Source organism: Patella vulgata, chromosome 9 (assembly GCF_932274485.2).
Source record: "Patella vulgata chromosome 9, xgPatVulg1.2, whole genome shotgun sequence".
Lineage (NCBI taxonomy): Eukaryota > Metazoa > Mollusca > Gastropoda > Patellidae > Patella > Patella vulgata.
In genome coordinates, this window is record NC_065887.2 from 34,940,818 (window position 1) to 34,956,906 (window position 16,089).

At 35.7% G+C, this 16,089-nt stretch overlaps 1 protein-coding gene across 3 annotated transcripts in view; it reads left to right on the forward strand.

Annotated features, from left to right (window-relative positions):
• The window catches only part of LOC126832685 (cardioacceleratory peptide receptor), a 117,311-nt gene that overhangs the window by 54,465 nt on the left and 46,757 nt on the right, over positions 1–16,089 (forward strand). For all 3 annotated transcript variants that reach the window (XM_050563550.2, XM_050563551.2, XM_050563552.1), the window contains exon 2: positions 14,866–15,128. In XM_050563550.2, the coding sequence (XP_050419507.1) occupies positions 14,988–15,128 (141 nt within the window). In that variant the 5' untranslated portion in view covers positions 14,866–14,987. The remainder of the gene's footprint in view (positions 1–14,865; positions 15,129–16,089) is intronic.

Below are 16,089 nucleotides of genomic sequence, written 5' to 3' on the forward strand. Positions count from 1 at the left end.
TTTTCTAAGCTTAATGGAAAACAAACACCACGAGGAAGTTCACAAGCACCAATGGAAAAGATGGATATAGTTTGTTAAGAAATATCAAAACTACAGAGTCTGTCTAATAACTGGTTATTTCTTACCATGTGTGATTTGTTAAAAGTGCAATACGTCAAATCTGAATAGCCAGAATCCAGAGTCTAGCCGTCTTATGTTTGATCAACATAAATAACATAACTAAAGACAAAAATATGTCCCAATCTATATGGCCTAATTCAATAAATCTGTTAGGAAATGACGTAGTATATTTGGTTTTCGAATTAAAGGAGCTACATCTCTATTCTTTGGCAACTAGAAATGGACACAAATGGGTATGTATATAAACTCATTTACATTCAATCGTTTCTATTTTTACTGTAATATCTAATCATTTATGTTCAGCGAAATACGCGAAGAGTCCAAATTGAATGACAGTCTTTGGCGTCTGGTCAATCCAGTCTACACCGGTAGTATTCTCCTGTGGGATATAGGGGTTCACGGTGGCTAAGTGGGTAAGACGCTGGCTCGCTACCTGGAGGTCGGGTGTTCGATCCCTGCATTGGTCGAGAAAGTTCATCCAGATTTTCCGGCGTGGTTCCCCCCCTTGTCAGTGATGCAGGACGGAGGGGCTGTCAAGGGCAGCTGTCTAGTCGTTCGGATGGGACAAAAAAAACGAGGTCCCGTGTATACATTGGCGTGCACGTAAAAGATCCCCTGACAGTTAAAATTCGATATAAGAGTGCCGCTGTCCGGGCAAAATTTCCCTCATAGCACACTGTATGGCGTATGCCCGTCTTCATTAGCCCAGTCGGAGCAGAACAGTAGGACGTTAAACTCCATTTCATTTCATTTCCTGTTCATCCAATCACTCCATTACAAATGTCGCTCGAAAGCATTCTCGCACGCTATTCGGGCGCCAATTTTAAAATTTTCATTTTGTCTTAAATATTGGATATCAGAAGCCCAATCTTTTCACATAAATGTTGATTTAAATTGACCAATAAGACTGTGGATGATATTGAGTTAAAGACTTGACTCCTTTAAGTACGAATCACACAAAACCTAGAGTGACAACGTCGATTGACGGCATATAAACGCTGCGTTTATAGTTACATGTAACTTTTAAACATTTACTGAGCTAATGACCGTTGATCCTAGGGTTATTTTCTACTAACTTCGGATTCTGAAATCCAGGTCTTTTACACGAGACGGGTATGCGTAATCTACACAGTTAAACGTATTAAGGTAGTTTACATCAATTCGGGTGGAAACTAGTTGCCACCTAAATAGGGGTAAATCAAAGGCTTTAGTGGTGTAAACCGATAACACCTAACTAGTGTAGAACATTACACCAATTCAGGTGGAAACTAGTTGCCACTTCCAGTAGTGTAACCTGTCTGATGCACTCAGACAGTGTAATGTTACACCCGTGGGTGTAGATTAAGCATTTACCCCTCAAGGATGGCTTGTAAATTACACTTCCATTTTAATCATTACACCAACGAGGGTGTAATTTGTTTTGTTGGATATTTATTTCAAGCCAGCTACTTCTAAGTTCAGAAAACTTGAAATTGGCTATCGGTCTCTATGATAATTAGTATAAGGCGTTTAACCCACCCAGATTACATATAGACCATCGGCTACTTCGCTTCATTTTGCAACGACATTAAAGTGACAAATACCCATCAGAATGATTCAAATTCAACTGCTGTTGGGCAATTAGACATATACTTACAATCTATAATGTGGTTTATTCATTTATGCACCTCACCTGAATTAAGGTGTTTAGTAGTCATGAATATCGGCTACACTTGTTAGGTGTAGTTCTTTTAGTTGGTTGGAAAGGTATTACATTTAAAAACGCTAGCTGTGGTCTAAAGTTTACACTTAATTAATTAACACTGCTTATAGATTTTAATTACACCCATTTTTAACAGTGTATCTCGTACGCCTGATATCACTCGCATAGCCATCAATCTCTTTTGTATTTCAGCTAGAATGTATCTGTCTATATACTTTTTCTGCTAAAACAAAAACATACAGCACTCAGAATTTTACCTTCAGTTTTAACTCATTATAAAAAACGGTGATTCTAACATGACATGTTAATATTGAATGGGATATCCAAATGTGTACCTTTAAAATTTGAAGTTGCATACTATGCTGCGTACTGCCGTGTTAATTACATCAGTATCATTCATTTAAATAAATTCACCTATGCTACCATCAGAATCAACTCATAATAGAACAGGTATAAGGTACCTTCATAGAGCTGAAATGCAATAGAAGGAATAGTCGAAACAAATAATGATGAGTGTAGAGTTCTACCGAATGTCATATGACCCATCAAAATATCGAGATATTAAGTATATGGACGCATGAGTCGAAGAGTAAAAAGAATGCCATACCAATATTATGGTCTACACCTGCGCATAATTTATTTACATAATTGACTCGCTCCTAGAGTTGCCGTACCATCTGATACTTTGTGTAACGAAGGTTAATGGTAATCAGGTATTTCTCTAGAATATTATTGACATTGTAATTGGTGAATCAATGGTTATTAGTTACTTTAGATGTGTTGGGCGGTAGTGATAATATTCCAGTATATATTTTAATAGTTTGTATATTGATAGGTCTATATTTTAATAGTTTGTATAGTGATAGTTCTATATTTTAATAGTTTGTATAGTGATAGTTCTATATTTTAATAGATTTTAGTGATAGTTCTATATTTTAATAGTTTGTATAGTGATAGTTCTATATTTTAATAGTTTGTATAGTGATAGTTCTATATTTTAATAGTTTGTATAGTGATAGTTCTATATTTTAATAGTTTGTATAGTGATAGTTCTATATTTTAATAGTTTGTAGTGACAGTTCTATATTTTAATAGTTTGTATAGTGATAGGTCTATATTTTAATAGTTGGTAGCGATAGTTCTATATTTTAATAGTTTGTATAGTGATAGTTATATATTTCAATAGTTTGTATAGTGATAGGTCTACATTTTAATGGTTTGTATAGTGATAGGTCTATATTTTAATAGTTTGTAGCTATAGTTCTATATTTTAGCAGTTTGTAGTGATAAATACCGTTGTACTATATTTTAATATTTGTAGTGATAGTATTGCTATACTATAATATTGTAATAGTTTGTAGTAATAGTAGTATTGCACTATATTTTAATAGTTTGTAGTGATAATATTGCTGTACTATATTGTAATAGTTTGAAGTGATCGTGGTGTTGTAATATATTCTAATAGTTTGTATTGCTAGTATTGATATCCTATATTTTAATAGTTTATGTTTTAATAGTCTGTGGTTATAGCTAATGTCTGACCTCTTATCCTTAAAGTGAGCTGAAATAATGCATGCTATTTAAAAAGCATGTTTGAGAATCCTGTCTTGAGATTTCCAGCTCAACTACCTTACTGATACTGGCTTGCTTCTTTCCTAGCAGAGTAGTCAGCAATCCAATGCAAATGATGACCGTGGCAGTATTTATTAATAATTTACCTCTTTACATAATTATTATGACGCAGAACTAGAAATAAACACCGTGCTAGTCAATACTTATCTAAAGTCACTAACCTTCATCCATTTCCCAGAAGGGTTTAAATTAGCGTTAAAAGACAACATCTGTGATATCATGACAAATCTCTTCAGTTTCGTATTCTCAAAAGAAGCACACAAAAATCTTTATAAATCTATGAGCTTGGTTAAAATGTCTTTTGGGGGATTTCAATTACTCTTTCTCACGTTAAATTTGTGTTAAAAATTCAATCAGCACGTAAACGGGTTTAAGAATTGAAAATAAGGCAAGTTCACGAATGTTTATGCATGTTAAAATGCTGTGCCATTACATACTGATTTTAGAGCTTCTGATTTCTTTTCTTGTGATTTTATGTACAGAACAGTTGATTGTTAATACACATGGGTTACTTTCTACCAGGGAGAAGTTGGACCTCTGTAATGTCCGACCAAACTAATGGTATCAATAAGTTCGTATAGCTCACACTTTCCTTTCGATTTAGATCAAAACACTTGACCGGTATGTCTCGGTGATGGCGCTTCCCAAAAAACTGGAACAATGATACCGAAAAGTATTGAAACCATCCGTGAAACAAGGACCTACACATCTATTATGTTTCAGATGTATAATTTAATTGTGGAAGTATTTGAAAGTGTTGAAAACCTTATGTAACTAGTCGCTAAGCTGGCTAAGATTTAAAGACTTACATTTGAATGATTTACCGGAAAACGCTGTGTATCAATACTAGATGCTTGTTACAGGAAAGCCATTACACGCGGTGGTGGTATATTAGAATAGACGTGTTATCGTTTATATGATCGCTAGGTTTACTTTATTGATTGAGTGTTCGCTTGTTGTATGAGAAGGACATAATCACTTTATTAAATTTAATAAGAAATGGTAAGCGATAGGAACGATATTTCTAAGTCAAGTTCCATTGTGTATACAAAAGAATGGAGTTAAACAGCTAAAACTTTTCGCGGGTAATCAGTTTTAGATAGACTAATGGATACTAAGGTAAGAGACCACATAATAATTTCTTAATGTTCCTTATGTTCGTCATTAGATGTACTTCATAGGTAAAACTTATGAAAACTAATGTGTTTGATTAAAACGTACATTCATACACCTTTTAAGAAAAATCTTAATGCTGTAAACCCTTCAAGATCTTGTTTTGTTTATCAACATCCTTTTTAACTTTCTTGTATTCTTAGACGATGCTTTTAGTGCATATCCTGTTTATCTTGCACTTATGATGCTTTTCTTTAGGTCTGTGAATACTAGTTGGACTCATTTGACTTCTAATAGCTATTTTGTATCCATTAAACCGTATTTTACATTATCCAAAATTTCCACGATACTTACCTTCAGATCATGCCATCTTCTTTTGTTCCCATGTTTTAGTGTATAACGACCCCGCACACCAATTTCAGGTGGAGAGGATTTAACTAAAGAGCGAAATCACGTTTAGTGGAATTTAAATCATCGCTTTTGTAAAATTTTCAATTTTGCTTTTGTAAAATTTTCAATTATCGCTTTTGAGTAATTTTCAATTATCGCTTTCGAGAAATTTTCCATAATAACAGGATTTAGTCATTTAGAAAACTATTTTAAGAAATGAGAACATTAATAGATATCAAGGTGTGCTTTTTGATTTATTAAATTCTGAATACCATCAGCAAAAATAGAACCTTTTTTTACAGATGTAACCCTTTAAAACTCAAAGACTTGTTTGATGTTTACAATATATTTTATAGTGTGGTTAGGGTTAACGTTTCAGATACTAAATCCTACTAATTGGGTATTTATAAACCAATACATCAAAACATGGGAATAAAAAAAACCTATTAAAACTAAGGAGGAGTTTACTTACCAGTTTAAAGATCGGGTGTATATCACCCCTTGGAAATAAAACACTTTGTTTATACCAAGAAAACAAATAAAAAGCGTATCAGGACATGTAAAGTGTGGGTTAAAAATATTTCAGTGTTTCGCTTGAGACCCTTTAACAGCTTAAAATACAGGTTGACTGTCGCGCACGTGAAATTATATGAAATCATCACTTAAAGATACATTATGGGAGATTCGATAACGAGTTGGTAGTTCTCACTATAATAGTTAAAAACTAGATAATGTAAAGGCAATTTGCTGAAAATTTCATTCAAATTGATCCACTATGAACCGAGAACTAAGCGATTGAAATTTCCGCCTAGCCTCGATCATCATTACTAAAGTCAGTAAGATAAACAGCATAGTCTCGATTATCCATTTAATCGTTAAATCGTGAAGGAAAGTTATGCAGTAAATCGGCTCATAATCCACTAAAGATCGCAGGCTAGCGATGCCATCTAGAGTTGAATATGTTCTGGATAGGTTACTAGTAATTAATGTCTATTTAATAATTTAGATCACATTTCAGGCCTAAAGAAAGACCTGCAATAGACAGATTTAGCTCTTGCATAATGTATGTTTGAAGATACATTATGGGAGATAAGATAAAGAACTAACAGTGCTCACAATAATAGTTAAAGGGAATTTGTTGAAAATTTCAGTCAAATTGATCCACTCTGAACGGAGATTATAGCGATTGAATTTCTGGCCTATCCTCGATCATCATTACGAAAGTCTGTATGATAAAAAAACATAGTCTCGATTATCCATTTCATGATTAAATCATGAATGAAAGTGGAGCAGCAAATGGGATCCTAATCCAGTAAACATCGCTGGCTAGCGTTGACATCGAAAGTTGATTATGGTCTGGATAAGTTAATTAATGTCTAATTAACAATTTAGCTAACATTTCAGGCCTAAAGAAAGACCTGCAATAGGCAGATTTAGCTCTTGCATAATGTATGTTTAAGTCCAATATTTTCATCTTGTAAAAACGATTAATATTGGTACGCCAACATCAAAGAATGACGTCTCATCCGTGTATTAACGCCGCCATCTTTCAGTTCGACGTCTGAACAATCAGTTATTTGTATCCGTGGAGTATTTTTGGGAGGGGGTAGTAATATTATGAAAGTGGGTCACCTAATGTACACAATACTATCGTTTTATTTAACGCCGCCATCTTTTATGTCTATCAATGAACATCGATGCCATGATTATGTTTATCATTGTGTTGGTTTTAATATATCGAATATGTAGATAACCGGTTCCTAAAAGGCTAAACATGTGTTTTCATACCCAATGAAGAGTTTTACTAACGAGGTTATATTCCTTTAACCATAAAATAAATCAAAGTGTTTATGTTTTCCTGCCTCCCTGACATAAAATGTCTGTGCTAAAAACAGTACGATGATAAAGAATACCATAAATATTGCCACGCTTATTTTATCGCCATAAAAACTGTAAGATTTGAAATAGGTAAACGATATAATCAGTTTAATAGTCAGTAATGTCAATTAACCGAAGACCATAGATATATCAGAGTAAACCAATAGGTTTCAAACAGATAATCTCCCTTGTCCCTTTGGTCATTAGCATGTTGGTTATAATATTGTCCATTAGAAACGTATTAAACCCAGACACTCACAGGCATATATTATTATCATTACCTCTTGTAATATTAAACATAGTATGTGTTAACAACCATATTCTCGTTATTTAGGTATTCAGTATTGGGGTGTTTCAAAAACAGTGGGCATATACTGTCTGGTGTACGACACCCGCACATGCAATTACAGCTTGGTATACTACATGCTATGTTTCATTCCTAACGACAATTTGTGATAAAATCAAGTTAAGTCTTATTTGTAGTGTGCCCTGGCACCCTGGCTCACAAACTAGGAGGTCCGGGCGCGAATGATCCCGGGAATTTCCAGTGTGGTTTCCCCGTGTACCGTGTACACTTTGGCGTGCACGCAATAGAACCGTTGACAGCTGGAATTCGATATCAGATTAGGCCGTAGCTCCGCTGGGGGATTTCCCTCTTAGCATACTGTATGGCGTATGCTTGGTACAATCGGTGCACAAAAGTTGGACGTTATGCCCCATTTAATTTCATTCTAATCTAGTGGGGTTTTTCAGCCCCCCCCCTCCCCGCCTGCCCTGCACACAATACGTATTATTGAATGTTTTAAGATTGAGTTTATGTATTTGTGTTACTATGTGTTGGGGTATGTGATATTTATCAGTTACAAGAACTCCTATTCACTTTAAACAACCTCATCATCTGTGTGTGCTATTTTATATTATTGGCGTGAAATTTTTTGTACTTTTTTGTATGCTGTCCTATTGTATTGTATGCAATAAAATTCTATTCTATTCTATTCTATTCACGTCGGTATATTTATAATTAATATGATACCTCTGTATTTATACAACTTTACTTGATTAGTTACTTTATCTGTTAGAAGTAGGGTCGATTATGGGATCAATTATTAATCTGTTGCAACATTCATATCATTTTTATAGTCTTACTTTATACTTGACTATGCTGGTTGTCATTTAATTGGGTGAGTTATAGTCGAGTAGCTAACGGGTTTTTGAGCTATTCCATTTTGAAAGGTATTGCCCCATACTTCTTCCCATGTGCTCGTATGTTGCTGTCGCCCCTGTCCGTCCTTCCCCTCAGGGCTGGTTGTAGAAAATGCGGTTCCAATTTGGGAGGTCCGAAGTAACAGGATGTGAATATATTGCAGGATATGAATAACATTAACTAGGCCTCTATTCATTCATATTTAAGGTCAACTATGCTTTACTTCACAATTAGTAATTCATTAAAATCTGTATACAGTTAAGGTATTAATGAGAGTTTTACTGTTTTGAATTTATTCTTAATAATATTGCCATTCATAATTGTACTGTAATATATCAATACTGGCTGAGGGCCCCTTTCTGGTGCGGGGCCCAATTCTGGGAAATTGGTCAAATGTGCCAAAAACCGGCTCTGTTTTCATAATTTCTTGTATAAACGTTACAGACTACATTTATCACACCGTCTCTTTAAAATTATACACTAATGGCAATGTTTTCATATGTCCTTTCAATCTTTATCTTCAATAAAATAAAATAAAAATAACTCTTTTTCATCACCCAGGACGTCAGCAACATTTTAAAAGGTTTATTGCCAGTATCGATATGCATCAAGCATACAGCTTGTTCTATTAAAACACGTGTTTTACACGTCATTATATAATATAATTGTTATATTGTGTACGTACTCCATTATTTTGTTCATACAGCCTGCGGTAGAATAATGAAACTACTACGTGTGTGTATATGTTGTGTAGTTTAATTGATAGTTTTATCTATGCAAGCAATCGGTATAGGTACAAGTTGGATAAAATAGTGTTGCATATGGGTAGATACACTACGCCTATTCATTTTGGTGACCCTTCTAGATGTTGACAAATAGTGGCTCTTTTTGATTTTGCTTAGGCGAAAAATTATCGATAATGTCAACATACAGTGGTCTAAAGGGAATATTCATACCTACTGTACCTCAATAAAGCGGGTATCAGGTATGTATCTTCAATCTCGTAACTAATTCTAAATCATAATTCAACTTGTTCCGAAATGTTGGGAAAGGGCGGGGATGCACAGTCCACGTAAAAGACCCATTCACATTCGGAATTGGTCTGATGTACTGTCACAATTAACCTACATTGGAAATCCCAGTCTCAACCTGTTCAAAGTGTTCAACGCCATTTAGTCGGACACAAGTCTATGGAACCCAGTGAAATGATCAACAAAAGTAAATAAATAAAACAACTATTATAATAAACAGCAACAATAACTCTAGGTTGTTACACAATAACCTGGAAGATGTTTACCTTTGGTGATTCGCTACCTAATATGAACAGTTCAAGTTTCTCGGATTTATATCATCTATGGGTTGCATGTAATAACTATACTGTGACATTTGTATTCCTAAAGCAAAGCGAAGGTACAGTTTCCCTGCTTTGTATGGCATGTATAAAGTCTTTTCTAGAAGATAGACACATTTATCCAGCAATAACCCTTAATACGTAACTTAACGTAATTGTTGCGCAGGCAATTGGATTTATGGAATAGCCGTGCGTTAAATAAGAGATTTAAATTGTCGTGGAGGAATTTCTTGTTAATAGGCCTCTGGGTGGATTTTAGAGACCACGACGAGGCAAAGATATCTTAGCGAATTAGCCTTTCATATCGATTTTGGTGGGTTGATGGCGATGAACAGTCAGAGACGGGTGTGCCGGTAAATTTAATAGATCTAGAGAACAGGTTTTTACAAAATGTTGAACGTGAAAGCTAGCGGTAAAATGACAGCCGAGTAACGAAGTGAGTGAAAGGGAATTGTCTCCGAATCTTTTCTTGCTAACTCAATCGTGCAATCTATATAACTTATCAGCCACCCTAATCTCAGACTTACTTCACCCTATTTATATGCAGGACTGGTGTAGGTTTTAATGGTCTTCTTCTTGTACATAATATTCTTTATGTAACAATCTCTTTTGATATATAGGACACAGATTATCTTTAGAACATAGAACTTAGTTAGAAAGATTTGCGTATTCGTGTACGTACTTGGATTGCCGTCGAACTCGTTGGACATGCATTAAACATGCATTATGTATTTAAACATTTAGTAAAAAGAGCTGACAGTACTCATTATAATAGTTAACAAATAGATAATGAAAAGGGAATATGTTGAAAATTTCATTAAAATTACTCCATTCAGAGCGGAGTTATTGTCGGTTGCAGAAGAGTGTCGATTGCAGATTGTCATTACAGAAAGACCTACAATAGGCAGATTTAGTTCTCGAATAACTCCCCTTTAAATAAAGGCAATTTCAACATTATCCGTACGCGTTTTCGCCGGCGAAACAAGCCGTCTAATGCAAATATAATGGGACCTTTTCCATGTAAACGGTGAAAACGCACTCGAAAACGCGGACATGGATGTCCAGATGTTATGAATTCATCCAATATATGATTGCTGTAGCTGATTTTACAATACCATGGACGATATCAATAATTCAGACGTAATGCATAATTACTTGACGTTGTGGCGGTGACTATTCTACGTTAAATTTAACCAGAAATGGAACTCGATGAGACATCATTAAAGGAAATGTTCCTTGAATGCAATTCATATTAGACCATGATTGCTCTGGATTAATACTTTTATAATAATTACATTAGCCTCGATGGCTCCATGCATCTCATAAATTTACATGGTTTGCCGTACTTTTAGCTAATCGATATACAGACATCTTTCTTTTAATTCATGATTTGTGATGACGGCTTATTTTATATCCCTTTGAGTAATGAATTTGTGTTTATGATACGAGTAATCCAAATTAAACATTTAATGATGTAATAAATGAAGAGCTTATAGGGTCATATAATACATGATATGTGTTGGCGATCACAATTTCTTTTACAAAGTTTTTTCAATAGTAACTGCAGGAGGACCGCGCAACAGAAAAAAACAACGGACAAGACACACAATATACCCACAGTTCCATGCGCAGCACGCCAAGAAATCGCCGTAACAGACCGTTTCATTGGCTAATCCCTCATATCAATCAGAACGCGGGTTATATAACAGCTCTTCCAGATCCTAGTGTAGTAAAGACAAGTTAAACGAAATTTTGAACTATAAAAAACGAAACGAAATAGGATCTGTGTATTAATCAGATTGTGTAACAGAAAAGTCCCAATAAGGGAGATAACCCACAACGAAAGGGGGGAATACGTATCAACAGTTGTACTAGTCTAGTTTGAGTATGATCGGAAACCTCAAAGTCCGCACATATATTATTCAACTTTACTGCACAGTATAATTAATTATAATCAAAACATATAACAGTATATCACAGTATTTTTAGACCACAAAGGAAATACTGATTTCAGACCACATACACACAACAAAAGAAAATCTTATCAACCAACATTAATATAGTCCCGAAAACTATGTCGAGTTTCCATAACTATATGCCGCCATCATTTTATTTCGTATACCGCTATCTGAACGATAATTCATTTCTACCCTTAAACATCGACTAGATTACTGTTCAGTCTTAGTTTTGTTAAATTCTGGAACTACCTTTAGGTTTGTTTACCAATTTTGTATTTTCAGCGGCGATCGTCTTCCATAAGCATACACTTTTACTTATAAATGAAATGAAATGAGGTTTAACGTCCTACTATTCTGCTCCGACTGGGCTAATGAAAACGGGCAAATTTGCATACAATGTGCTATGAAGGAAATTTTGCCCGAACAGAGGCGCTTCTGCCTACTCTTATATCGAATTCCAACGGCCACGGGATCTTTTACGTGCATGCCATTGTGTACACGGAACCTCAGATTTTATTTACATCCGAACGATTATACAGTTGTCTTTGTCAGGCTCTTCGTCCTGCACCGCCGACGAGGGGAAACCACACCGGAAAATCCCGATGAACCCATACACTTTTAATAAGCAGTTATAAATGTTAACGCTACTATTTTGTGTATTGGGGGAATTCTACTCTGACTTCGTTCTCGGTGAACAATGTAAATTCTGTAATAAATTTCCCCCGAGATTTTAGCGACTAATATTCTAATGTTAATTAACGGAGTGGTGTCTATATTTCTACTAATTGTTGACAAGTTCAAAGCATTTATGTTCCATGTTTGAAATGTCGAAATAGCGTGTTGGTAAATATATTTGGTGAATGATTGGCCATTTAAGAGAATGAGCAAAATTAGGTTGTGTGATTCGTGTAGCGTGAGGGTATCCTTTTGTAGTTAACACCGTTGATATTGATATTCCTTGTGGATATACGGGTTGATTGAATTGCCATGCCTTTTCTCAGATTAACACATGGAATCATCATTGTTTCTATATAATTTAAATAAAGTATAATCTTAATACTACATTATGATATCATCCTGGAAACTGAACAAATTTGGTTGCATTTGAAGTTTCAGCGGCTATGAAGTGGGGTGCCCCGTAGTCAGCTTTAACATCTGATCCAAAATTATCAATATTTTTTTAAATCAAAAACATTCATTTTGTTTAATTATTACGAACTTTAACGTAACTTAAAATAAACTTTCTGAGTGCTATATATAATAAGAATCCTGTTATATTGTAGTGAATGAAGTGGGTAAATTCTGTTCGCAGAACTCCTAAAGACCTGTATCCGAGTCATATACAACTATATGATGCGTTGTGGTATTTCCAGTTGCCATTTTTGGCTGGCGAGAAGTTCTCAAGGTCCACACTATTCTGGATAGCCATATCTATGCCCTTCCCAAAGTGACCGTAGCTATTGCCACGTCTCGCATACAATTCCTATCAAATGAGTTTCGCTACTCCATTAAGAAATAATAGCCATAATTTCCGAGTGGCTCAATATTTTGATCTGAACTTTCCCACTGACTATTTGGACGAACCCTTTACATTAACGATGTCTGGTTTGCATACTTTTATTCACAATAACAACTGTCGTTATTGTGCTCAATTACAAAAATAAAGATATATTCATAAAGCTGAAATTTTACAAGTTTTAGTAAAGTAGAGGAAGGATTGGGACCGGAGGGGTATTAAAGTTTGAATTTACTACACACGTTTTGAAGCCATCTGCTATATGAGTAGTTATTATCGTCTCTGTCCCGTTAAAGAGTTAAAATTGCATCGGGGGGGGGGGGGCTTCTCTTTTTATTCAAATCAGGGAGTTTGGGTGGCCGAATGGTTAACGTCGTGTGCCCGCTGGATCAGAATGTCTGTCGATTCTCCACTTGTATGTGACAAGGAGTAGGGTCACCTGTCCATCCTCGTGGATTTCTCCGGGTACTCCGGCTTCCTCTCACGGCTAAAGACCCCCACGCACATGTGAATTATTGAAATAAAATTGAACCATATGTCTGTCCCGAAATGACCTAGTTTGTGTCGAGTGGATGTTAAAATCTCTCTCTCTCTCTCTCTCTCTCTCAAATCAAAATAAGCGATAAATGACAGCATGAAGAAGTTTTGTGTTATTTTACAACAACTATGCGTCTGTTTATGTCTACTGTTATTTTATATAACGGAAGTAAACAGGAAGACTGTCAGCTTAAAACAGTTCTTATACACGGATGTCTGGCTAGATTACGACTAGTTACTGTCTCAAATAAGATTCCGCTGGTCAAATTAGTTCGGACGTTCTCACTCCCAGGGGATACTAATTGTATGGCTCCACATCAGACGAACAAGCGGTAATAATGGCTCTGATCAACCACAATATTTAAAACTCCAGACGAAATAGAAAGGCTTTTATGTTTTGTTCTAATCTCTTATTTGATTTAGTATCTATATTTACCTTTTAAGGAATTGCTCGTCCATCAATCTTAACGATAGCCGTTCTTGGAAAGTTTCTAGCTGTGCGTGCTGATTGTCAATCAGTTTGAAGACACGTACCTTTAATCGTCGCATTTTGAGAGACAAGACAATGTTTCTACAAGTTTTCGAGTTTTAAAAATGCCACATTCCATCAAGACTATGTAATTTCTGAGGTTGTATTATGGAGCCATAATTTGGGAAGCTATCAAAAATTGCTCTTAAATTTCCAGACGTATCATTATTTCTTGTTGCGCTGTTTCTATTGTTGATGACCATTATAGGGTTGGACACGGACAATACGTCTTCATAACATATCCTAGAACATTAAAACACGTGGGTGGAAACAAAATCAAATTCAAAACCTGCGACTGATGATGTGTGATCTTTCATTTGTTCTAATGGATATTTATACTGCTTCGGATGATTTATGCCTATTACACAATTTTTATACCCCGACAAAATGACCGCTCCCTGTACGCAACTATTGGAAAAGTGTGTAATATTAATGGGGGGGGGGGGGTCCTCTAGTGGTTTAACGCATGTGCGTGAAATCACACGATCTGCCATTGAGTTAAGTACCGTGTTTTCAATTCCCCGCTTGAACGCGAGAAGGAGTAGCGTAGCCTTTCCATTAAGCCCCATTGTAGTTTATTTTAAGAGTGGCCAATCATTCGACCACAAAACATTGTAGTTCATTTTAGGATAGGCCAATCATTCGACCACAAAACTTTGTAGTTCATTTTAGGATTGGCCAATCATTCGACCGCAAAACTTTGTAGTTCATTTTAGGATTGGCCAATCATTCGACCACAAAAGATTGTAGTTTATTTTATGATATCTTTCTTCGAAATTGAATAGGTCACTCGTTGGACCACAAAATTTATTTTTACCTGAAAATAAGATGATTTTTAAAAAGATATGTCAGAAATAACTTACACCGGGTTTCTCCCTCTCTAGTATAATATGTAATTAAACTGAATATTTATTGAGATTTTATGAATATTATAGGTTACATGGAATAATACTCAGGATGGAGATGCTAGTTATTCTAATGAAAGAGAAATGATAAACTGTTCAGCTTAGCTGTACATGGATTGAAGTTGGATAAAAGACTCAAAAAGAGAGTCGCCATGGATACAACGATAGCCCCGGTCCTTTACCGACGTGACGTCACGAGTACCGATCTACCATTAGATGATGTATTTACAACGGTGAATTCCAGCAGCGTTAACCAAACGGAACCAACTCACACATTCATTGAGTTTTATCGGGTAAGACATTATACTAGTACTATATATATTGTTATGGGGTGTGTGGCTAAGTGGGCCTCCCTTGTCAGTGATGCAGGGCGGAGGGCCTGACAAGGACAGCTGTCTAGTCCTTCGGATGAGACGAAAAACCGAGGTCCCGTGTATACATTGGAATGCACGTAAAAGATCCCTTGGCAGTTGGAATTCGATATAAGAGTAGGCGATAGTGCCGCTGCCCGGGCAAAATTTCCCTTATAGCACACTGTATGGCGTATGCCCGTCTTCATTAGCCCAGGTTAGGAGCAGAACAGTAGGACGTTAAACCCCATTTCATTTCATTTTCATTTGTTATGGGGTGTAATTGTTTCTTGATGATGCTTCAAACATATATATATTCAGATCACAAGCTCTGGCCCTGATTCCACGAGAGCACGGGACAAAGAGTAGGGTCGTCTGTCCAAACTCGTGGGGTTTCTTCGAGTCCTCAGATTTCCCCCAACAGCTAAAGATTAGGGTTGGGTTAAGGGAAACCAGACATCCAAACAAACTTGCAAAACCCGAAGTAAAATTAAGATGCTGGGATCATTTGGGTGACTGTTAATAACCAAAGTCTCAGTCGCTAATATGAACATGATTTGTATGTTCATCAACTATACTAATATTGAGTGGAGTCTATAAGATGTAAAATGTATCTTTTCGCGCTGGCGAGCAATTGTTTAATATGACAATGTGCTAATCGAAATAGATTTATAGCCTTGCATTATTCTTGATGTTGATTATTAATTTACATGCAACTCACTCAAGCAATACGTCACTCCATGGCGTCCTGGGGCTATTTTGGTTGCCAACATAATAAAGAACTGGTATTTTAAATGCTTTACTTCAGAAATGTGTGAGTTTTAAGAACCCAGTAAGCTGTTTATATTTCATGTCAAAAGATAGGAAATTAATGTTTTGCTACTTAAAGATAACACCAATCGTA